The sequence below is a fragment of the Anser anser genome (genome assembly GCF_964211835.1).
Source record: "Anser anser genome assembly, chromosome: 15".
In the NCBI taxonomy this organism is placed as follows: domain Eukaryota; kingdom Metazoa; phylum Chordata; class Aves; order Anseriformes; family Anatidae; genus Anser; species Anser anser.
In genome coordinates this window covers 9752852-9776235 of record NC_139736.1, presented here as the reverse complement: position 1 = coordinate 9776235, position 23384 = coordinate 9752852, and the positions used below count along the sequence as shown (strand labels likewise).

The 23384-nt window shown below is 41.0% G+C and overlaps 1 protein-coding gene and 1 long non-coding RNA gene across 4 annotated transcripts in view; one reads left to right on the top strand and one right to left on the bottom strand.

Moving 5' to 3' along the window:
- The window catches only part of ABCC6 (ATP binding cassette subfamily C member 6), a 29130-nt gene that overhangs the window by 5607 nt on the left and 139 nt on the right, over positions 1 to 23384 (bottom strand). The window contains exons 1-30 of one of the 2 annotated variants that reach the window (XM_083800129.1): positions 23004 to 23375; positions 21589 to 21765; positions 21105 to 21230; positions 20335 to 20472; positions 19986 to 20111; positions 19348 to 19409; positions 18423 to 18554; positions 17628 to 17840; positions 17063 to 17240; positions 16460 to 16621; positions 15325 to 15417; positions 14530 to 14733; positions 13790 to 13936; positions 12875 to 12962; positions 12511 to 12580; positions 11969 to 12095; positions 11310 to 11486; positions 10715 to 10882; positions 9066 to 9252; positions 8557 to 8614; positions 7759 to 7879; positions 6820 to 7027; positions 5474 to 5784; positions 4543 to 4742; positions 3769 to 3895; positions 3084 to 3185; positions 2219 to 2365; positions 1496 to 1654; positions 1093 to 1259; positions 416 to 610 (exon numbers count right to left, since the gene is read on the bottom strand). In XM_083800129.1, coding sequence (XP_083656255.1) covers positions 416 to 610; positions 1093 to 1259; positions 1496 to 1654; positions 2219 to 2365; positions 3084 to 3185; positions 3769 to 3895; positions 4543 to 4742; positions 5474 to 5784; positions 6820 to 7027; positions 7759 to 7879; positions 8557 to 8614; positions 9066 to 9252; positions 10715 to 10882; positions 11310 to 11486; positions 11969 to 12095; positions 12511 to 12580; positions 12875 to 12962; positions 13790 to 13936; positions 14530 to 14733; positions 15325 to 15417; positions 16460 to 16621; positions 17063 to 17240; positions 17628 to 17840; positions 18423 to 18554; positions 19348 to 19409; positions 19986 to 20111; positions 20335 to 20472; positions 21105 to 21230; positions 21589 to 21651 — 4256 coding nt within the window. In that variant the 5' untranslated portion in view covers positions 21652 to 21765; positions 23004 to 23375. Of the gene's footprint in view, positions 1 to 415; positions 611 to 1092; positions 1260 to 1495; positions 1655 to 2218; positions 2366 to 3083; positions 3186 to 3768; positions 3896 to 4542; positions 4743 to 5473; positions 5785 to 6819; positions 7028 to 7758; positions 7880 to 8556; positions 8615 to 9065; positions 9253 to 10714; positions 10883 to 11309; positions 11487 to 11968; positions 12096 to 12510; positions 12581 to 12874; positions 12963 to 13789; positions 13937 to 14529; positions 14734 to 15324; positions 15418 to 16459; positions 16622 to 17062; positions 17241 to 17627; positions 17841 to 18422; positions 18555 to 19347; positions 19410 to 19985; positions 20112 to 20334; positions 20473 to 21104; positions 21231 to 21588; positions 21766 to 23003; positions 23376 to 23384 lie in introns of those variants that run through there. The other variant, XM_083800130.1, reaches the window with a different exon arrangement.
- On the top strand, positions 12106 to 19933 carry LOC310882032. Of its 2 annotated transcripts, XR_014572786.1 has the most exons (4): positions 12106 to 12621; positions 14132 to 14329; positions 18463 to 18580; positions 19352 to 19933. It is a non-coding gene; the product is annotated as an uncharacterized lncRNA (long non-coding RNA). The 2 variants fall into 2 exon arrangements; XR_014572787.1 differs by lacking the exon at positions 12106 to 12621 and having other exon boundaries at positions 13943 to 14329.

Here is a 23384-nt window from a genome sequence, read left to right as displayed (position 1 = left end):
CTGGGGGGACACCAGCAATGGCAATAAACATAAGTGATTTCTACTTAGTTCTAAAATAAATTTCAGTACCAGCTTGGTATTCAACCAAGTTTTACAGGTGAAGGTGTATTTTACCTTTATGATTTTAAGAGGAAGCAAAGAGCTATAGCCATTGTTTAGCTGTCAGTGGGTTAAAAAAAAAAAAACAAGTAATGGCATGAAATGCATTATACAGGCATAAGCGATCTTTGATTAACCTACTACTGGTGCCTAGTTGATGTAAAAACACCTAAGATCAAAGGCAAAGCTTTGAGCATTAAGCAAGAAAAGGACAGAAAGGGAATTGTTGTTCACTAATACAGAGTTATTTGTCTAGTTCATACAGGTTGCCTGAGTCTTCCTTCCTCCTTAGGAAAGTGGCTGAAGGTATTATTACCTGTCACAGTCCATGATGGTGTTTATCCGGTGAGCTATTGTTAACACTGTGCTCTCCTTGAACTGAGTCCTCAGGGTGGACTGAATCTGAAGATCAGATTCTAAGTCTACTGCAGCTGTGGCCTCATCGAGAATGAGGACTTTGGCTTTCTGAAGAAGTGCTCTGGCCAGACAAACCAGCTGCTTCTGACCAGCACTGCAAGTAAGAAGGAGGATGTTTAATGAAGAGCAGCAGTTACTTTTCCCTGGGGTCAGACTACATGATTAGTTTGAAAACAGTAATGAAAGGGTGATTGTTCCCTTTCCCTGAAAGGCTGATTGAAGCTGGTGGCACTGCTGATAACCGCATGAAACAAGCTAAGGAAATGAAAGGTGTGTATTACTGTAGCACCCAGGAGATCTGTACTGGGAGTAGGATTTCAGTGCATGAAGCACTGCACAAACATAAGCCAACACAGTGATTAAGCCTCAAAGATTTTCTACTTGGCATCTTAATAATTTGATTTCATGCTATTAAATAGGCCAATTATGAGGCAATTTGCTGTCTGGGCATTGTTTCCTCTCACCCCTCCTCCCCCCATTTAATTTATTTATTACAAATTAGACTCCTTGTCTAGGACATCCTCTTAGCCCACAGGCTGGCACTACCCTACCACTGTTTTTTTGAAGATAAGGTACCTTAGGTTTTCCCCTCTGTCAGTGCACTTATATTCCAACTGATCTGGCAAATCTGCAACAAAGTTCTTGAGCTGAGTCAGTTCCAAAGCTGTCCAGATGTCTGCATCAGTGTATTGGTTTAATGGGTCAAGATTCATTCTTAGAGTGCCAGAAAACAAAACGGGATCCTGAGCACAGAGACACAAACAACTCCTGAAATAATTATAAAAATGAGCTCTCTGGTTTTCTCTGCTGGGTGCAAATCTGTTGCTAATGTTATATTGAATGGGAGACTAGCATGGCATAGAGGTTAGTTCCAACTTTGAGATCTTTGAATGTCCCTCCCTCATAGAATATTTCTGAACCCTTGCTATGTGTTAAGACTTTCAGCTCTGCTGAAGCATTCTAGAAATTAATTCCATACCTGGGGAAGTACAGTTATCTTGGTTCTAAGGTCATGGAGACCTAGTTGAGCAATATCTTGTCCATCAATTAGGATCGCTCCTTCTGCAGCTTCCACTAATCGCAGCAATCCCACAGCAAGAGTAGATTTCCCAGCTCCTGTTCTTCCAGTTATGCCGATCTGTAAAGTGCAGTGGAATACTTTCGTTTTTGATGTTGATCATTTCCCATAGTTGGAAAGACCTGTCATGTCGTTCTTCTTGGCTGGTGTATAGCCTTTGGAAAGAGACAGTCCTACACAGATCAAATCTTTAGGGCTATTTAAGACCCACATAGTCTAGGGTTACATTCTTAAAAGGAATCATTTAGAATTTGTAATTGTTTTGTATGAAAGTGAATCTTGAAAGCCTTTAATGGGAAGAATAGCTACAAGACTCATGAGCTGGAACAGGGCCTTGATGTGGCACTAGATTTACAAAGTGAAATTCCTTAGCTGTAACTCTGCTAATACTCTGTGAAACGAAATTTCACTCAGAATGTCTAGTGCATGCAGCAATCCTGGAAGCACTGTTTTTCACTAGAAGAAGAGTGAGATGTGATTGATGGGAAAGGGCTCATACCTTACCACAGCATTCCTGTTTACAAGTTGTTGTACCTTGGTGTAACATAGGGACTATATCTGCCCAGATCTCATCACTGCAAAGCACTGCTCACACTTGCAGCTCTTCTGGAAGCTCATGCTTACCTTCTCTTTCCCCTTGATGGATAGATTGATATGCTTCAGAGCTAACTCCAAGTTTGGTCTGTATCGCAAACTATAGTTTCTGAATTCAATTCTTCCTTCAGTAAGCCAGACTTGACCCTGAAGTTTACCATTTAGAGTCCAGGGTGCCTAGACAGATGACAACAATCAACAGTGTATAAAGTTAATTTAAATTACGAAATGAGCTGGCCATACTCAAACAGGAAGCTTATGAAGGCATCTGTGCTAAATTCCCACTGATCTGTTTACAAAAGAGAAAAAGGCCTCTAACTTTCATTTTGCAAATGTTGGCTTTTTTACTTCCTGCAAAGATCCCAGTCATCTTAAGTGAAAATGGGCATAAGCATTTATTTGCACGTCAGAGTACTGATATTGAGCATTTCAATAAAGATTAACATGCATGAAATGTACATGAAAGTCCCCTTCAGTAGGATCTCAGGCCAGCATATGGAGAAATAACGATTACAGAACAGAAATGATTGCACTGGAGATTCTTAATTGCTCAAAGGCTATCTAGCAGCCATCAGTTATCACAGAGTTACATCTGAACACGCACAATAAATACATGGTCCAAATATGGGCAGAAAATATGCCTCATTCCATGAGTGTTACCAAGTGAAGCTATTTTAATGACAATCTAATTCTTAACTGTCTCATGGAAATAAGATAATCAGAGGTTACAAAACAACCTGTCAGTTGGATCAAAATGCTAGTTTTCTAAAGGAAATATAACTGGCCTTTCAGAAGGACAAAAACAGGAGGGGTTCTCCAGGTGGAACAGAAAAGTTACAAATCTGATTTGCAGAGATTTTTCCTGTGCTAGTCGGGTCAGTAGTTGGCTATTTACCTCTTTAGGAGTCCTTGAGTATTCTCTCACTCTCTCCACAGAAACAATGTTGTTTTCAATTTCTGTCCAGGAGCGCACCATCCAGTTCAGAACACCAGTTATCTAGCAGGAAGAAGCAGAAATGTTAGGGCAGATGAAAGAACTTGGACCTGTGCTCACAAGGTACCTGTTACTTTCTTTTAGTGTTTATTTACAAGGAGATCCTCGTCAGCTAATTACTTGAGAAATCATCCCTTAAAAGGCTAAAAAATAAAATTTCATAAGGCCCCATGGCTATAAAACTGTGTTAAAGAGCCTGGCCAGCTTCCTCTGAAATGCTACTGATTGGGCGTTAAAGGTAGTGTGACTTTCTTAGGCTGTTCTGTAGCTAGTCTAAAAGCAAATAAAACAGACACTGAAGAACACGCCTCAGTTACTTGAAACATACTGGGAATTAAATATGAATTCAGATGCAGGAGGAAAAAGATGGCTGCTGCATATGTTTATTGGGTTCATTATCTCTAAGGGGCCATGTGCTCTGGATGCTCTGGGCTTCAGCATTAACAGCAGGGTTTGGTAAGAGAAGGCGCCTAGAAAGCTACAAAAAGAATTCATGATTTCTTGGAAATTGAAATGGTAGCAGAAATTGAAGTGTAAATTGATTTTGATGCAAGGCAAGCATGGTATTACTTCAATACTAAGTTACCTGAAGAGCATATGAAATGGAGAAGCCAGCAGTTCCTGGACTAAGGTGTCTTCTGCCAATTGTTGCAAATAGTGCTGCAAACAATACGATGCCATTGCCTAGAAACTCCAGGTTTGTGGCAAGCCACCTGCAAGAGAAGGAGAGTACAGAGCTGTTGCTGGTCGCCCTCCTACTTTCTCCCCACAGCACTTGTGATTACTTTGCAAAACAACTGTGGAACTGCTGAGAGTACAGGGTACACAACAAAGCTCTTGTCATGGCCTTGATGCTCCTAACCAGCCACTTTGTAGCTCATGAATGACTCCAGTCCCTCCAAACTGGTTGATCTATCACCTCTAATAGGATTTTGTCCAAAGGCTGTTGGGTGAGAGCAGCTAGCACACAGCTTCTTGGATTAATTGGTCTAACCTTTCTTATTCCGCTGCTCCTCACCTGTTCATGGCTGATGGGTCTGTTGTATGACGGATTCTGCATATCCCACAGGCCGCACCAGGCACGTACTAGAGCTATGCATTTTGGACATCAGATGATAACTCTAGCTCTGTATCAGCATGTCTGCCTCGCCATACAACAGAGATGGAGCGTATCGGTTGTATGAGGACCAACGTTGCCAAAGAGGTATAATATGAGTGATGAAGTAAAAGACTACCTTACTCCTCAAACTCTGTGCGCCTCATCTTTTGAATACCTCCACCCACACCCCAAGAGCAGCTACCTCTACTCATAAGGGCCATGGGAGTAAACTGTCATTTCTTCTCTACTCCAGATTTGTACCTGTCAGCAACTGCTCCAGCGAAGCATATTCTCTGATTCTCATCCACTAGGAAATTGCTCTTCAAAATAAACCTCTCCTGGTCCTTGTAAGCACGGATCACACTACTCCCGTGGAAAGTTTCTGAAATATGGGAGTAGATGGGTGACCTGCTGGCAGCATCCATGCGTCGCAGCTGGCAGGAGGTGACGACATAGAAGTGCTGGTACAAAAGGAAATGGAAAGAGAAGAGACTAGAAGGTTAATGCCTTTGTGGAGATGCTCCACAGAAAATTGGGAAATGGCTCAGTGAGTGCAACAGTACGTACTATCCTAGCATTATAAAATCTAATGTGCAGGCAGGAGATGCCCTTAAAAGGTGCAGTAGCATTTCAGCCTCTGTTATCTCCTTTCGCTAGTGAGAGTAACCCCATGGTTGGTTAACGCAAAGAAGCCAAGGTACTCTGAACTTACAAAGCCTCTAAACTCACGCTTACTTTCTCCTGTAGACCTGCCCTTTGCTTGATGGAGAATGGAGCCATACTTGCACCATTATGTCCCCTTTCCTTCTGTTTAGCCTTACCTGGCTAAGCATTTGAGTCCAATGGGGCAGTGACCTCATATACACGGTATTAAAAAAAAGGCAGCATGGAAATGCTAGAGGAAAGGAAAAGTGCCTTTGGTCTTAATATCATTTCATTTACACTAATGGAGACTAGGAATATAGCTTTAGGTGGGATCTGATTTGGACAATAGAAAAGTAAAAGCCTCTCCGAGGTCCTTTGGAAGGTTGAGGTGACGTGGGAAGAGTTTTTGATGTTATTGTTACTCAAATGCAACTGGAGATGATGAAAATAGTTTCTGCATGTCTCTGCTCCTAAGAAATGGGAGCAGGCTTTCTGTAAGGTCATGGCCATGCTACTCTTCTGTCTACACATCTCTATGAGCTCCTACCTGGAACACAGCATAAAAAACAGTCAAAGGCACTATGGCCATCGCTGCCTTTGGTGTAGCCACAATGATCACAAGGTAGATCTCCAGCAAGTTGAACAAGAATCCCAGCAAGGACTTCAGCTTGTCAGGGATGATGGAATCGATGGCGTCCATCTCTCTGGAGAAGCGGTTCAGTAAGTTTCCAATGGGTGTCTGCTCAAAGAAGACCATCGGGGATCTACCAACGTTCCTCAGCAACTGCAGAAACAGCTTATGTGATGCTATCACACCACCTAGAAGGACTGCTGCTGTGGAGACAAATCTGCACACAGCTGCAATATTAAAAAAATAATCAGTGTTACTGGGTCTAAACAAAGTCACCTTGGAGTTTTCCTTTGCAAGATCATGACTTTCACTTAGTGTGAATGCAATAGTAATGAAAGGAGCTGCCTTTCTCTTTGGTAGCAATTAAGCTAAGCCTCAGAGCTGCAAGGTAAACTACCCTTTCTCTAGGGTAGCTGGGACTGCAGAAGAGTTCAGCAACATAAATGCACAGAAACTGTTCTTCACAAAATGAGCTAGACTGGAACTACTTTGAATTACTCCAAGTTTTAGGCTTCTGGACTACAGATTCGCTGTTGGCACAGAAGGGTTCCCAACCCTTCCTGTTCTTTTGAACTTTAAAAGCTTTCTCAAATTTCTGTTACTCAGCTTGCTGTCTTTTCAGATTTAATTTCTGCTCTAAAACAGGAAAGTTTTAACAGTGATCAAAATAATCATGGCAATTTTTTTAAGGTTTAAAGGAATATAAAATTTTCAAAGTTTCTTTTTTCTTTCTTTACACTCAAATAGCCTAAACCAAGACTTAATTCAGCATGAAAAAGAGCCACCACTGGCACTTGGTTATGATGCATTTATATTGGAGGAATGGAAAGAGATGAGAGGAAGAAAAATGTATAAAATGTTGGATACAAGGGGGTGGGATGGAAAAATAGGGATAGCATAGTTCTTCTGTTGATGATTTTTTCTTTTGTTTTGTTTTCGGTCCAGATAAATACAGTTCCAGCAGGAACTATAGAGGAAGACAATTGATCGTGGTCTGCCGAAAGGCACAGAACACTTCTAGTATATCATGAGGTGGAATTTCAAGCAGTAACATTCAAAATGTTCAGATCCCTTAGAACTCCTCTCTGTGCGTCAGAGTCTGTAGCTTTAGGTCCCATGCCAAACTTTTAGGGCTGGTGCCAAGAGCCTGGGAGGCGAAGAGCCCATGGGCATCCACTTGTTTATACTCTGAGGAAACATCCTGGATATGGGAAATGGAGGTGGAAACACAGAGAAGAATGAGGTGAGCAAGTTAAACGAACCTTGAATGACTCCTAGTGCACCAAAGACTCCAACTCTTAGCTCTGTGTGTTGTTGTGTACCATTGTATACAGGGTCATTTGTCCACATGCTGAGCCAGTAACCACGAAAAAATGATAACGCTTGCTGACACGTGAACAACAGAATGATGTACACACAGAGCGGTATGCCTGTTGCCTTCAGGTAGGCTGCATAAATCGAAGTATTAACCTAGAGTGAAACAATTAGGAAAAAAGAAAAGGAGATGGAAGGAGGGGTTGGAAGGATTAAGCTTGTTAGCAAGGAAAACCAGCTCTGAAACACAGAATGATTTACTAGGGCGTATCTGCTGAGTATGTCACAGGCTACAGCAAACATTAATTCTTTCCTTATTTTCCTGGTGGATGAATAATGAAGCCATTATTCCTTGCCTTGGCCTTTTGAAGTGTACCTCTTGGGAAAGATGAGAAGAGTGATGTGCCTCTTCACCCCTTCCCATCAGCCTCAAGAACCTACAGCCAGATCCAAGATTACAAGTGCCTTGTAATGTGTACTCTTCTGTCCTTTGTTACCACCTCACCCTGACTGCCTCAGGGTGCCCTCTCCCTTCTTGTAATTCTTGAATCAGGCTTTCTCTTCTCAAGTGGTCATAAATTACTCTTTCCTCTCTCGTTCCCATCATGTATTTCCTGCAATGTATGTGCATTATTCCTATTTTCAAACCACTGCTTAGATCAGGGCACGTTTTGGGAGATACAGTTTACATAGGAAGTGTTATGTAAAATAGTTTGGAAATGACTTTGTCTCCATTACAGGGCAAATTTGGGCAACTCAGCTGACTGTTCTGAAGCTGCACTAGCTTAACTTAGGCAGTGAGCTGACCCACCTATGATAGGGGTTAGTGGGTCAGTAATAAACCCACAGTACCTATCTTTGTCCTTAAAGGAAAGTGGTGTGCTTACCCTGCCGTGATGAGTTTTCTCTCCTGTGGTTAATATTCCTTCAGTGGCTGCAGCAGCAGTAGTGTCTTGACTTGCAGGAGTGGTCTCCCTTCCCATAGCAGAAGATTTGACTGAATTGTCACTTCATAAAGAAAACAAAAATTCTTTCAATTTTTAGCTAGGGCAATCAGTATATTAAAGCCTATTTAGATCCAGGGAATCCCACCATTGTGTATGTTTATGGTGGAGTGTAAACCTGAACTGCCCTTCCTTCTTCCCTAGATCACATTAAAATGATTCCTACAATGGCAATGCCATTTTCCCGGAGTCAAATAAGGTATGGGAATTCAGGAAGCTTACTTGTCCTCACTCATCTCCCCTTTGTTCATGCTTATTTCAAAGGCTGCAGTTTTTGGGATCCTCCAGAGTGACCCCAAGAAGTGTCCATACGTATCACAGGCACTGGGCTTTGTCAAGTGTAGCCATTAACAAACAGAGGCTTTGAGCATACACTACCTGCGGCTGGCGTGAAATTAATCAGACCTTACAGCCCCACTAGGAACTGAACAGCAGGTAAATGTATCCATATGCCTCGTACTGACCTCTGGGACAAATTCTGTCTCCTTGGGAAATATGTTAATATTAACAACATCCATATTCAAAAGCAGTTCCTTAGCTGGTCTTGAGTTTTGCTTGTTTGTCATTATTAATTTAAAGATCAAACCCAAGCCAGTATTGTATTAATTAAGAGACTCGGTGTAGGCTCTTAATGGACTTTTAGAGCAAGTTCTTTGGTGTGTGAGACAGCTTGAAGCTTACCTAAAGAACTCCTGTGATGGACATCTAGAGGTGACGGTGCTGCTGGTGCCTCCTGTAGCTGTAAAATAAACCAACTGTTTTCTCTAAGTGCTTTGCAAATACCATTTTGTCCTGTATAGCTTTTGAGGAAAGATCCATTACAAAGAATTCTTTCTAAGAGTAGAAATATCAAAGTCAGGGTTGAAGAACAGCACATGTAGTGGGTAATTATATTAAATGCATGACTGTTGCCTACTAAGATGAAATTTAATTCAAGAACCAATTTTGAGGTGATGACTCAGCTCATTTGACTGGCATATTTTCCCACATAAAGCAACAGATTCCTGTGATGAGATCCCTGCTCGAAGTGTCCTTCGTAGGACAATTCTACAACCGGCTTTTCCTGTTTCATTCTCTTTTCCCTCTTCCCAGCTATTAACAGCAGCAGACCCCCAGTTAATTAAATATAACATTAAGGAAACAAGTGACTGATAGGTCTGGGAAAAACAATTCCAATTCGTTTGGGTTACCTGGAAAACCAGAGCATGCGTTTTCTTCCGCAGTAATGTGTGAATGAAGAAATTCTGCAAAAGCCCCATTTCTCTGTAAAAGTTCTTGGTAGGAACCAATTTCTGAGATCATTCCATCCACCAGCACAACAATGTTGTCCACTTGGTGCAAAATGCCGATCGTGTGAGTCACTAGAACACGAGTCTGCTGGAAGAAAGTTACAATTGTTCCAGTGTTCCCCTGCTCACTTGAGCTGGTGCAGTTAGCTGTCTTATAAGAAGATGTCCTCAGTGTGAACCTGTAATTTTTGCTAACGTGGGGATATTTTTGTTATTTATTCCTGCCACTTCTGAGTGTCTTTGATGCTTACATTTGCAGCATGGCTTTGTGCCCATTTTGAAAGTGGAAAACTGAGGAGTGGAGGGATTAACCAACTGCTTTGTGTCAGGCATTGCCTAAAAGAGCAAGAATGGGAAATAAGACTTGAAGTCTCACGCTAGCACCATATGTGCAGGAGGACCTTTTGCCTGGCTCACTGACCAGTTCCCATGTTGCTGATGCCACTCAGGCTGAAGCTCCTAAGGAGAATGATGGTATTTGGAGAGTATGTCACATTTATTGTCACTGACGCCAGTATTTCAGAATAAAATTTGTGTCTGAAAACTTTATCAGCCTGAATGGAATTACAGTGTGGATCTTTTTCATTTAAATTTCTGAGCATATTTAGGTGAAGGAAAGAATATACAAGTAATTTTTCCGTAAATAAGAAATTGGTGTGTTCTACATTTCTAATATACAATCAAGCCCTTTATGTACATTTTAAATCTGATACGTGAAATCTGATACCTGCTTTCTTTGCCAGTCTTTCTATGTTTGAGTATAATAATTATATTCTGATACTTGCAACCAATCTACTCAGGAGAAAAGGTATTTGTAATCACAGACATGTCTGTTTTAGTTGGACTTTCTGATGAAAATAAATACCTATTTTCCTTCTACAACCTGAAATCAAATAAAATAATTGTAGTCAATTTATATCATGAAACAAATAGAGGTGCCCCACCATCCCTTCTTATGCATCCACATTTATCATCTCTATTGCCTGACAACAGAGAAGAAACAAGGAATACCAAAATGCATCCAATGCAAAGAAGAAAGGAAGAGAAGTGTTTAAGGTGAAGCCTGAGACTGAAGCGATGTACAGTTGGGTGATGAGAACTGTAAAGTTGGCACTGAAGTATTCAAAAGTGAAGGAATGAGAAATTATGGTAAAATGCAATGAACTGGAAGTGAAAGACAGTTCTTCCAAATTATACTAGAAATAAATCCCAAAGAGGGACCAGTCTAATGTTGACAGAAGACCAAAAGAACTACAGACTTGCTGTAGCAGTAAGGCTGGAATTAGGCATATTGTTTGAGTGAGGACGGAAGTAGTCTTTCAGGAGAATTCAACCTAGGTGAGATTCACTGGTGGACTTCAGTGTGCTCTGTGGGCTGCAGAGGTTACCCACTCCCCTTCCATTGCTGCTAACAGTAGTACCTACCCGGGACTAGCAAAAAAGAATTTGGGAGCCTTTGATAAAGTAACCTACCTTACTGGAAACATCTGGGGCGCACTTATGACTAGATAGATTTTGATGTCTCTTAAAGTTCAGGATTTATAACATACCTTGTCCTTTAGTAAGCCACTGGGTCCAAGAACATGTTCAAAAATGTGCTGTCCAACATGGGCATCAACAGCCGAGAGGGGGTCATCTAGTAAGTAAATTGAAGCCTTCTGGTATACGGCACGAGCGAGGTTCACTCTTTGTTTCTGGCCTCCAGATATATTTATTCCCTGTAAAAATGCATTGACACTGTTTATTCCTAAGCTACAGCATATTTATAAGCTCATGACTCCATTTTACACTGATGGTTTATGACTTATTTTTAAACCAGTGCCTTTCTCCCCCCCCCCCAAGAAATTAGGCTCTTGAGATGCTGAGACAGAGGCATCTTCTCCTGAGCAACTCAGCTCTCCTGCAAACAAGGACCCAAGAATGACCTGGATTTGTTTACTCTCATTAAGCATCTCTCATATCTCTGGTTAACTTAACTGTCAGGAGGTGGGCTTCAGACCCCAGTAAATTGTAGTCCAATTTTTCAGAAATTCCTGAGCACCTGTCTCTTGCAAGTTTAATCCATTTCTTGTAGTTTTAAGTGGGACACCCAAAGTTGTAGTTACTCATATTTTGGCAAACTTTTTCATAAAACTGGGCCAGTACCTTCTCGCCTATTTCACTCTTCTGCCCTGCAGGGAAGCTCTCCAAATCAGGCTGCAATGCACAAGCATCAACCACACTATTAAACCATGCTTCATCCATCTCATTCCCAAAGAGAATATTATCTTCCACTGAAGCATTCTGTATCCAGGCTTGCTGGGGAACATAAGCTGCTGTGCCCTATAAAAATGGAAATGGAAGAATATTACCAATCTCTTTTTCATAAGCACAATGTGGACATGTGGAAACCTGTCTTTGAAGAAAACCCCTCCCCAATTAGCTTTAAAAAAATATGCAATGATCATCACCATTTAAAGGTCTGAGCCCTTTTCAAAATAAAAGGATCGCACCTTCACTGTCTTACAGAGGAGGAAACAGAACTTCAAGTGATGTTATTTACTATAATGTCACTTTAACTCACTGCTAGAGTGGGAAATGGAACCAGATCGCCAAAATCTTGTTCCAGTTCCCATTCTCAAGGGTCAAGCTCATCTGGCAGGTCTTAAGCACCTCTTGATGACTAAATGCAGGCTGCTACGCTATAAATTTTGTTAAAAGTTCAGCAGTAAGTACGTTTTCATCGAATACCTGATGACTTGGTTGATACCTTACTGTTCCTGAAGACAGCCTAATTAGGAGCAAATGCTAAGGGAAAAATTTACCTTCATAGTCACGCAGCCATCCATCTGTTCCAGCTCACCAAGTAATGCTGACAGCAATGAAGATTTTCCAGCGCCCACCTGGCCAACTATAGCAAGCAAGGAGCCTTGGGGCACAGTAAGATCTATCCTACAGAGAAAAGAGCACCCCGCCCCAATCAGTCTCTGACCACCTTTTAGATATGCTTTCTGAAAAGAAAACAAGCAAAATTCTTGCTGTAGTTATGCAGACCTTTTTTTTTTTTAATACTTAAATTAGTGTAATTCCATGTTTCGACAAATTGTGTAAGGAAAGCAGTCTCTGCATATGAAGGCAACATTCAGATACAGGGACCTTCCTATTTCTGTGTTCCCATTAAGACAGGTGTAAAAGCAATAATACGTTTTGTCTGACTTTTTAATTTTCAGAATTCAATGTTAAATATGAAGCAAACTCAGAAACTTGTACATATTCCACACTGATTTCACTTTGGGCCGTGAAGAATTCCTTCGTTCAGCACCCACCCTGACCTACAGAACTGAGATGACTAAGGTTAAGGCTGTACCTTCTAAGACAAGGAGATGTTTCTTTGCTCCAGCAGAATGTTCCATTTCTTATGGTGATACTTGCCTGTACTAAGATATGAGGAGAAAAAGAACACTTGTGAAATTCAAAGGTAAGTATAGAAACAGCCCTATTTATGTCTTTATGTTTCAGTATGCACTTTTATTTATATAAAATGAATGTTAATTATCAAAAGAAGGGTTAATTACCAGACTAGATTTCACTGTTAGAAATAAATAGGCCTGAGAGAGAAAGTGATGGTAAAAGGCAAACGTTCTTCTCTCTTGACTATGGTAGGCACCATTGTGGAAGCTGAACAATGGAAGCTACTCCTCTTGTAAGACAATACTAAGACAGAAGCTCACCACAGTCAGAAGTGTTTCTGTTTGAGCTCTCGGGATTCAGTTCTTCCAGATTCAGAAAAGCTGCTATGCGGTTTAAAGAAACTTTGGCCTGAAAATGAAGAAGCACATAAAACAGTAAGATTTAGAATAGAAAGGGAATACAACTAGAAGTTAAGACTCAACCTGAAAACCCACTGAAGACTGTTGATTAGGTTCTATGTTGCAGATAGGCTTAGATGGACAAATGCAGCTCTTCCTTAAGTTAATTGTCTTTATTTCCACTTAAAAAAAAAAGCCATGTTCTTACATGTATTTTCTGTTCACATGCTTGAAATTGCTGCTTTTTTTTTCCCAAATTCATCCTTCAATTTTCCCAGTGATTGCTCCTGTATATGAAGAATCATGACAGTCTTCTTGTGTTGCAAGAGAGAAGCAAAATTTCCCAATTTCTCACTAATAGTGACTTGCTTTTCTCTCTGGCCTGGGCTAGTAAGGTTCCCCTGATCTCCCATGAAGATTTTGCCCCATCTGTTCTGATCTCTGTGATTAAAAACAGAACTGGAAGCATATCTGAGATTTAATGGTGCTTGTGATATAGGACTAACAGGTAATTAATGCTTCTAAAAGAGAGCTTAATACCAGATACTACCCAGCAAAAAAGTATTAGTCTCTGCCTTACACCACATGATGTTTATATGGCTCTAAAAGACTTAAGAATTATTCCTGGTGACTGTTTCGTCAATATATCAACCTTTTCTGAAAAACTGTACTTCAAAATTACCTTTAGCTAGAACTCCTTGCACTTCACTTTTTCACAATAGCAATTAGCTGGCCTGAAATTCAAAGCCGTAAGAAATCCCTCCCTTTACCTTTCAATGGTGATATCTAAAAAAGTTGTGGCCAAAAAAAAAAAAAGAAACATAGCCTGCAATTAACCTGGACAACAGCATTTATGGAGAATGGCAGAAAGGAGTGCGCAGTGTTGAGGATGTTGATCAGTGTTAAAGATACAAAGGCCTTCTGAGCATCCAAGACATGTGTGTTATCCACCAGGGTGTAGACAGCAAACATGACAAATGCAATCTGGAAAGGAGCAAAGAAAAAGCAAACCATTTGCTTCAGACAGGGAAAGGAGAATGATTCAAGGGTGGCAGGTCCCTTCCTACATGCCCTGGAACCCAGGCTATCGTCCATATACATGATACCACTGGCCTGCAAATATCATAGGTGAAGGTTACAAAACCAAGTCTGATCATTTGATGTTTGTTCTCCTTTAAGGGCGTTTTCGTTCTGCAGTCACAGTAAGGTGAAAACACAGCCATTCTCCATTAAAAACAAATATGGCTGACCTGCAACAGCATATACAGAAGTGGCCTGTGCAGATACTGACTGTGCTGTGTACTCTGTGTAGCTGGAGGTCTCCAGGTGATTCCTACAAAGCAGGCTCCATCTGCTTGGAACATGTCATCAGACCAGGTAATTCATCCATGGAACTGCTAGGACAGTGTAAATGTCTGTGCAGCCGATCTCACTGGGTCTCAACTCCTCCTGTGAGACCACCAACTCCTCCAGGCAGACATTATCTCTAGCTGTCCAACAGGAAAAATCTGTCCAGACAGGACCACAAAGAAAATGGAAGTAATAGCACATTTTATGTAGGAAGGTGAGTCACTCACCAGGAAGGTTGATGAATTGAAAGAAGCTAGAGATGCTGAAAAGAGAATCTGAGATCTTTTTAGGGCCTGAAGTTCTTGCTTCCGGATACCAAGCACTTTCTCCATGAAGGTTTTCTCCCAGCCATAGAGTTTGATTACTTTAATGTCGCTAAGAATGGCATTGGTAAGTTTGGCCCGCTCATCTTTATGTTTCATCTGGGTCTCCTGTAATAAATGTTTGGGTTTTATCACTTAGCAGGTTGCATATTTAACTGCGCAATTATTCTGAAAAAAAACCCCACACCGTAATACTGCCTATGAATTCTGAAGAAATTTCCCTGCAGTTGAGCTGTGTATACTCTTTTGCTTATACATCTTTTAGGCTGGGAAACATTTTGCATTTTCTCTTCAGAGCTTTGTTTTTACTGACAGTACAAACAAAAACAGAAAAGGTGGGCAGACACAAGGTAAAAGACTGAACATGTAGAAGAGTTTACTCTAAACTTAAAGAAACTTTGTAGTCTTTAAATCCTCCTGTGGTCCTTCAGAGAGTCATGGTCATCATGAATAACATATTAAGCCATCTCTTAGAGTCAAACGTTAGTGGTACACATCAATGCAATGATTTTTGTTGTTGCTGTTGTCTTTTAAACAACATGCCTTCTGTAATCCTCAGCTTTTGATTTGTTCTGTAGCCATGGGTTCCATGTCATCCTTCCTTGGGAGAGCATGGCAGCCTTTAACTGAGATTTAAAAGTTGAATCCTAGCATAATTCATGTCAGTGAAACACTTCATTTTTATGAGGCAAAATGTACCTGAAAATGACTCCTCTTCTTGGTGATCATAAAATTCAGAGGTAAAAGAAAAAGGAATACAGCAACTGAAGTCAAGGCAGATGGCCCAAGAAGCTGCCAGGAGAGAAAAGGAAAGAGGAAGAACTTATGGTATTACAGAAACAACAGTGTTCCACTCCCCCTTGCTCACCTTCCTTCTGATTTGAAATTTGTGCCTAACATCCCCCAAGTCTAAGGCTTTCCTCTAGTCCAGCCTTTGCCTTTCTTGGTAGTTGGGCTGCCTAAGCACTGTGGATTGTTAACTCTCCAAGCAGAGTAACTGCTGTCATCATGCTCTGCTGAATTTATTTGCTTCCCTTTTAGGAACTAGATTAGTGCTGAAAGAGATCCAGAAGCATGCTTGGCAGTTTAAGTAATTTCTATTGCTTCCTGGCTGCTCTTGGATGTGTTAAGGAGGACATCTTGTGGCTGGCATAAGTAAGTGACACAAAACAAAACCAGTTTTTGTTTAGAAAACAAAATATTATTGTGGCCAGTCTTGTGTGAATTTACATCCACTAGAAAAATGAAATGACAGCATTATACTGTGCCACATATTCTTGGACAGCTCTTGGATATCTTGGTTCGTAATAACTTGCATGCCAAAACAGAGAGCTTGTTTCTTGTGGTTTAGTTGTATCTGTCTGCAGATGGCTTACGTTTGCTAGAAAGATGAGTGCTGGTATACACAAACATACTCTGTACATAAAATGCTTTATAAACACTAGCAAACAAATAGTTTGCTATTTGTAACTAGTAACCATGCAGAGGAGCTGCAACTGGAGCCTGCAGTGGGCCACTACACTTTGGTTGAAAAGAGCCAAAGGAGAATCTCAGGCAGAATATTATCAGTCAGCTCAGAACAGTCATACTCCCAGTCTTTTCCCTAAAAGAGACTGAATGCTGAATACACAGGTAAGAAGATGAAGAATCAGGTAAGAATTCTATTCCAACTTCTAACAATGAAAGTGAATGCCCCAATGCTAAACAGCTAAGAAAAACGTGGCAATTTCAGGTTGTTCAGACCAGGAAAGCTCTAAGAAGAATTTTGAAAGCTCCTTTTTCCTCTGATACCTAAAATAGAAAGGGTTTGATAGGTACCGTCATCATATTTTACCTGCCACAAGAAGACAAAGCAGATGATAATCCGAATAGGAGCAAGCCAGGTCCCATTAAAATAGATAATAAGATCCATTAGCTTTTGGACATCAACAGAGACCAGATTAACAATTTCACCTACTGTTACTGCTTTCCTTGATGCATTTGACATTATTAGGATCTAGACAGGGTAGAGAATAAAGGAAAGGCAGAGTCAAAAAACAGCTTTGATATAAAAATCAAACAACTTTCTTTCCCTTATAAAGAAAGGAAAAAGAGAAAAAGGTCAAATTCTAGGTAATGAAAATGTGCTGTTGCCTGGGATATGTGACTTCACTTTAGGATGAAAAATTTACTCCCTTCCCCAACCATAATCTACAATGTAAGAAACCTTATGTTGCTTCCTTTTCTTGGCTTTCCCTTCCGAGGTAAGATTGAAAAACAAATAGTAAAATACCACCCACACACTGTTCAGAGATTAATATAGCACAGAATTACATGCTAGAAGTAGTTCTTCAGTAATATCTTCCTTGATATTAAGAGCATTGTACCAACAGTGTCATAATTACTAATGCAGGGCTAGAGAAAAAACAAAAAGTTGAAAATGAACCTACAGACTCACCTTCCTGTACACAAGCCCTGTTACTGCAGTTTTCAGTCTCAATCCCAGAACAAGACACATGTACATATATCGTTGTTCAAACAGAGTCTGGAGACAAGCTAGCAAGACCATAATGAAGGCATAGAAATAACCATGCCAGCTAGGGGCTTCTTGATCTTCAATGAACTCTAGGAAAAGACTGCAAGACACGAGCAAAATGTTGATGAATCCATGTCTAACTGATGAAATACCAAAAATGCAGAAATACCAGGGATTTTTCTGTATTCTCTCTAGCTGATCTTTGTCAGTAAAATAGTAGAAGAGGTGGACAGAGTGCTAAGTATCCTATACAGCAATGGAGAGGGTGTGCACTGCTTTCAACAGTGATGTCTTTTTCATTGAATTGACGGTGAGCTTAGCACCAATGATAATCCAGCTCCTTTCAACAGTGATCAGAGACTTCAAAAGTGTCTGTGTATCCAGCTCTGTGAGTGCTGACATATACGTCTCTGTGTGAGCTCATGTATGCAGCAATCTTGTACATATGGTGTTTCCTTTGGGAAATAAATTCTAAATACTCACATACCTCAGTATCTTTGGGATGGAGAACAAGAAGACATCACAGATAACTAAGCAGAGTGTGCCGAGAAGGAAGTAGGTTCCAAACATGCTCCAAAATGCTTTCAGTAAGGGCCTGCTCTGACTGTATTCCGACTGCAGTAGAACCTCTGTCTCTTCAGCTTCTGTTATACTAGTTTCACTCTTCTGACGCTTTTTAAAAGTAGCAGACTCCTTGTTTCTAAAGAAACAATGGAAAAGCTAGCTGTAACTGGAACAAGCTTAAGGATCTTGTGTTTTCAGAAAATCATTAAATATCCCAAACTGCATCTCATGCCATGTACAGTATAAATGCACATCGAAAAATGTCCCCTCTCACAAGAATCTTATAGCTCCAAGCTTCCAGGAACTAAAGGCATTCTCCAGCAGATTTCAACATTTAGAATGTGATTTTGTATAAAGGAACTCACTAAGTGCTTACCCATCGAAGAGTGAAGAAGTGAACTAAGTTTTCACAGCAGAAAGTTTTCACAGCAGAGAGTTACTCAGATTTTATGTAGACTACCCTTTTCTTTTAATTTAACAGAAAAATAACTCAGTGGGATTCCTACCTTGTTCAGACAGGAAACACTAACAAAGCTTACATTCAGAACCTGAGAATGTACTGAAGCAGTCTGTCTAGCACATTGTGGGAAACAGGGGGGCTTCAAGCCTCTTCTGAAATGGCATGTCAGCCTCTGTGAGTGTAGTTGCTTACATCATCTAAAGGAGAGAGAAACTGCCCAGCTGAATCCATGACACGCTCTCTAGATCAAGTACTCACTGCTTGGTTCTGCTATGATACTTCTTCCACTCTTTTTCAGCCCAGGTAACAATTTCTTCAGAGGAGTCCTCTTTCCTCACTGACCACAGGTCATCCACCCCCAAGGACTGCTGGTAGCCTTTCCAGACAAGCCTGGAGAACACACAGACAGCTGTAAGGTAAGCACAGAAGGATTTTTTGCACTTGTAATGTTTTCAGAACAGGTGGGCTTTAAGTTAGTGCTCCACAGTGAGTACATAGGGATTTCCATAAACACTACTTAGGAATATCCTTTCCCTGAATAAATACGAGCACGTAGGAACAGCAGTTTTGCTTTAAATCCCTAAGCTATCTTCTGTCAACAGAATTGTGATTTCCAAGTAAGCCCTAATTCTATTTTAGTCGATATTGACAGTTGGGTCTTGGACAGGGGGGACAAAGTTCAGCTTAACTTACTCTGTGGCTCAGTGAAACAGAGGAAGCATTACCAGAGCTGACATTAGGTGAAGGTATGTCATCATTTTACTTCTGAACACTAAGCAGCAGGTTGGACCAACATCCTCATCCACTATTTTCTCTCTGAACAGCATTTGTTACAGCAAGGTCTGGCAGGCAGATAAGAGTGTGGTTGGTGTACAGTGATCTTCTGAGATTGCTGAAGTCTATTTAAAGATTAAGAAGCCACTGGAAGCCTGCTGTGAGCAGGGAGAGTATTATCTAGAATCACAAATTGTGCTTTAAAATAGTTTGAGAAAAGTAAGCTAAATTTTTATAATTTGATCTTGTGAGAATACCTCAAATCCCCAGAGAAGGAATTTAAATCCTCGCTACATAAGCTAACTTGGGGGCTGAGATGCTTCTGACTGGTTCTCACGTACACCCCCGCTTATGCTGCTGTTTTTACCGATGTTCTAGCAAAAACATGTCTTCTTCTATGTTTTCTTACCCAGACAACCACCAGTATGTGATTTTGGACAGAAAAGAGCTGCTGGCTTCTGGACACTGATTCTGATGGAAGAAAAAACATGGATGATATTTATGTAGAGAAAAGAGTATGCTTCCAATGATGTCTCTTCTGTACTTCCCAAGGAGAAAACAATTAAAAAGCTACCCAGCCCCCATTCACTGCCTCTGACAGTGTAAATGTATTGAGGAGGATCAATGGGATCAGACTTTGGAGAATTAGGCTTTGAATAACATCTCAGATGGAGGAAGGAAGAATATTATTTTTCTTACTCAAAGACATTTACTTTCTGAAGCACAGAGCTCTGCCGTACTCATACGTCAGGCAGAGGAATGTACTGCTGCACAGAAGACCATGGAGAAGCAAAATGAGCCCTACGCTAGTTTAAGTGAAAACAAACATGAGTGTGGATAGAAAATGTAGTTAGTTTTTCAAAAGATACATAGAGAGACAAAGTGGTTATCCCAGATTCTGCTGGTTACCTTTTGGAACCATTGGCCTTTATATGGAAGGATGCATTTTGCATCCCCCAGATAATCACTTTCCTGCATATCCCCAGAAGTCTAAATTCCTGTTTGAGCAATGATGGAAATCATTATGAAAAGTTGTGTTTTACTTACTGGATCGTTGACAGCTTTTGAGAAGAAGGGAGGGTGATCAACTAAGCAGAATAACACAAGTTCACCAAGCACAAGGCTAACATAAAGGTAAGTTGCAACGTGGTGGAAAGGGTCTTCCAGGAAGCCCTAAGAAACAGAATGCTCTTGAGAATGATGTAAAAATCATTCACCACACTATATTGAAAGGGAAAACATAAGCAGAGATGACAAAGAGTCATCCATCAGTTTTCTCAGCACAGATCTTAAGAAAGGAATTTGGTTCTTTGCCTCACAATCAATGTGGCAAAAAGAGCCATATTGTTGAGAGTGTTCATACCCTTGCGTATTAAAGACACATGATTTCACTTACTTTTTCCAGGCCATGTTGGATTTTGGAACTAAACATCACAACCGCAGACAAGAATGAGAGCAGCCAGTATATCAACAAGATGCCTGAGGACTGGATGCCCATCATTCTTTCCGCCTGGGTAAGGAACATGGCAAGGATCTGTGAGGAAGCAGAAATATATAAATAGCTGGTAGTGGAATGCCAAACATTATTATCAAATTAATGAACACAATAAAGCAAAATCAACTAGTTTCTAGCCCAAACATTTTGAGATGCTCAGAGCTGAAGTGTTGTTCCTAAAAGCCTAAAACTGTGAAGGAATTATGCACAGTTTTGCACTACAGAATGTCACTATTGAAAGAGCAAGTAGTAAAACCACAACTGGGCCAACAAGCTAGAAGGCTCTAGGCTATGAAGGTGCAACGACAGAAGGGGAGGGCAGGCATTTAGTTGAATAGAAATCCCATCATGATACCAGCCATACTAAATCACATACTGTGGTTGTCGGAAACTAGATCTTGCTGTGAGACCTCTTTCTAGGCATTACTGCTGCTTCAGCTCTTTTGAGGCATATTCGACCCACAGGGCTATGTAATGTAGCTGTAGATCCACTGCCCCAGCTCCAATCCCTTGCTGCTCCATACAGCCCAAGCTCACAAAGCATGGCTCCAGTCTTCTATTCCCCATCAGCTATCTTTGTGCTCAAAGACACTGAGAAATATGGGAAATAGAAGATCTGCCCCAGGAGGGCTAAGCTGGGCCACACACAGACAGAACAAAAGAAGAATTACCATTGTGATCCCCAGCACTGCAGGGCTAATGACGAATGCTGGAGTCCGTGGAACTCCTTGGCTTATTTCCCATAGTACAAAGAAGACATTAGAAAAGCACAGTATTACCAGGAGGAATCCAAGGACCTGAGGCAGAGACAGCAAACACACGTTGAAATAGAGTGAAATGATGATGGGATGATCCACTGAACTGACTGTTCCAAGCAGCCTGGGCTGTAAGACTGGAGAGGTGAAAGAGCAGATATGGGATAGAGAGTATTATGGGAAGCAGCGGGAAACAACATGGAGGTATAAGGGGAAAGATCTTGTGACAGTTACTCCTTAAGATTTACTTGATTTGTACTGATGTGACTTTACCTGAGTGGGTAAATGTCAAAGTAAACACAGAGGTGGGTCATCAGAAAAGAGTTAATGATTTAGAAAAATTAAGTTCTGCATCAAAGTTGCAATAATGCTAGGATCAAACCCCATCTTCCTCCTTTACCATTTTGGTTTTGAAGATGTGGGACATCCTGATATAGCCTTTGTTTTTGTATCGAAGATACATGTAGTAAAAAGGAAAACTGATCCAAAGATAGGCACAGGGGATCCAAGCAATAACTGTCTTCTCAAAGCACCAGGTAAATCTTGGGGTATTTGCATGCCATGTCTGGTTCCAGTCCTGTCACAAAAGCAACACAGAATTGAAACAGTAATGCTAATGTATGCAGAATTTCACCAGCTAATGCAAGTTGCTAATGCTCCAACTGAGCCTAATGTTAGAGGAACTTGATGTAGGGTTTCAAATGTAAAAAACATTTGGCAAGAGAGGAGCTGCAGGAGAACTGTAAGGTGCCACACAGGTGAAGGAACGAGGGAGAGATCAGGAGAAGCATTTTGGAGGAAATGGAAGTGGAAAAAGGAGAAAAAAGGTTTGAAAAGTGAAAGATGCCAAAGAAAAGACATCATGCAGCAGAACTGAAGAAGAAAAATAAAAAAAGAGGAAATTTAAATTACTGAACGTGAATTGAGAAGAAAAAATTTTGGAATCAAAAAGATTATCAGCATTTGGGAACCATAAGAGTGGTCAGTAGAGAATGCCTGGTGAAGTAGAGATAAGGTCCCAGAAGTGTCCCAGAGCATAAACTGCATCACAATTGCATTTCCCCAGGCGTATTTATAATCCATTAATAATTTTTCAGACTGAATAAATAGTTGGATCTCATTTGCTAACATAATAAAACTAACAATGCAGCAACTGCAGATGGACATGTGAGAAGACTCAAAGCACATGGCTTAAATTTACAGCAAAGGCTCCATCCAGGCAGATCTAGGGGACCAGGTAATTGCCAGGAATGTCAGGGACCTGTACAAGAACACAGTTCGGATGCGCCAGGGTCACTCAGGTACTTTAAGCAGGCTTTGGTTTACTTGCTAAGTAAGCCTCAGAGATTCTGGTACTTGTGCACATAAGAGACAGAAAGAGCCAGAGAGTAACATGTTCCAAAACTTCGTGTGGCAAAAGGAGCATTCCTACATGACCTGTTGGCACAGAAGGAACAATGACCTGTTTTTTCAGAGGTACTAAACACATCTACAGCTCACCCTGGTTCACAAGGAACCTGCAGCTACTCTGTGTCCGAGAAGTGTATTTTACTAGGTGCTCCTAAAGCAATCTGAAGCCAATGTTTAAGCAGCCAGGTGGGAAAATCTTGGCCCTCAATTGTTCCTGGAGAAGAAGGTGGGGCTGGTTGGGACATGACTGTTCCAGCTTTGAGTAAAATAGGGTATTTTTTCTGCAGCAACTTGCAGAGGTGGCTCAAATCCTTTATGTAGACAATATGATGCCAAGCAAGGCTTGGGGAAAGGAATCACTAGATGAGATAAGGAACAGACAGGTAACGGCTCACAAGTTATTACAGGAGTTTATCAATCTTGACGATGGAAATCTGTGTGATCCTGGACTGATCAACTCATCGGTGCCCTTTTAAAGCTGCTGCTGTACTGGGTCGCTCAGCAGACACTTCCTGAAGACAGTAAATGGATTTCAGCATACTTCCACACCCTTTCCAGCATACTCGCACACCTCTCACCAAGCTTACTCCAACTGCACAGAGAACAAGGCCGTTCTGTGTGTGGGTGCGGATATCCTTCGGAGAGGAAGATTTCATAACGCCAGCTACCTTTACCCACAGCGACAGCTTCCTTACTGAGAAGCCCGCTGTTACTGCCAAGTCACCCGTTTACATCTGCAGCCCCCTCAGCCCAGCGCTGCCTCGGGGCAGGACCAAGCTCACTCAC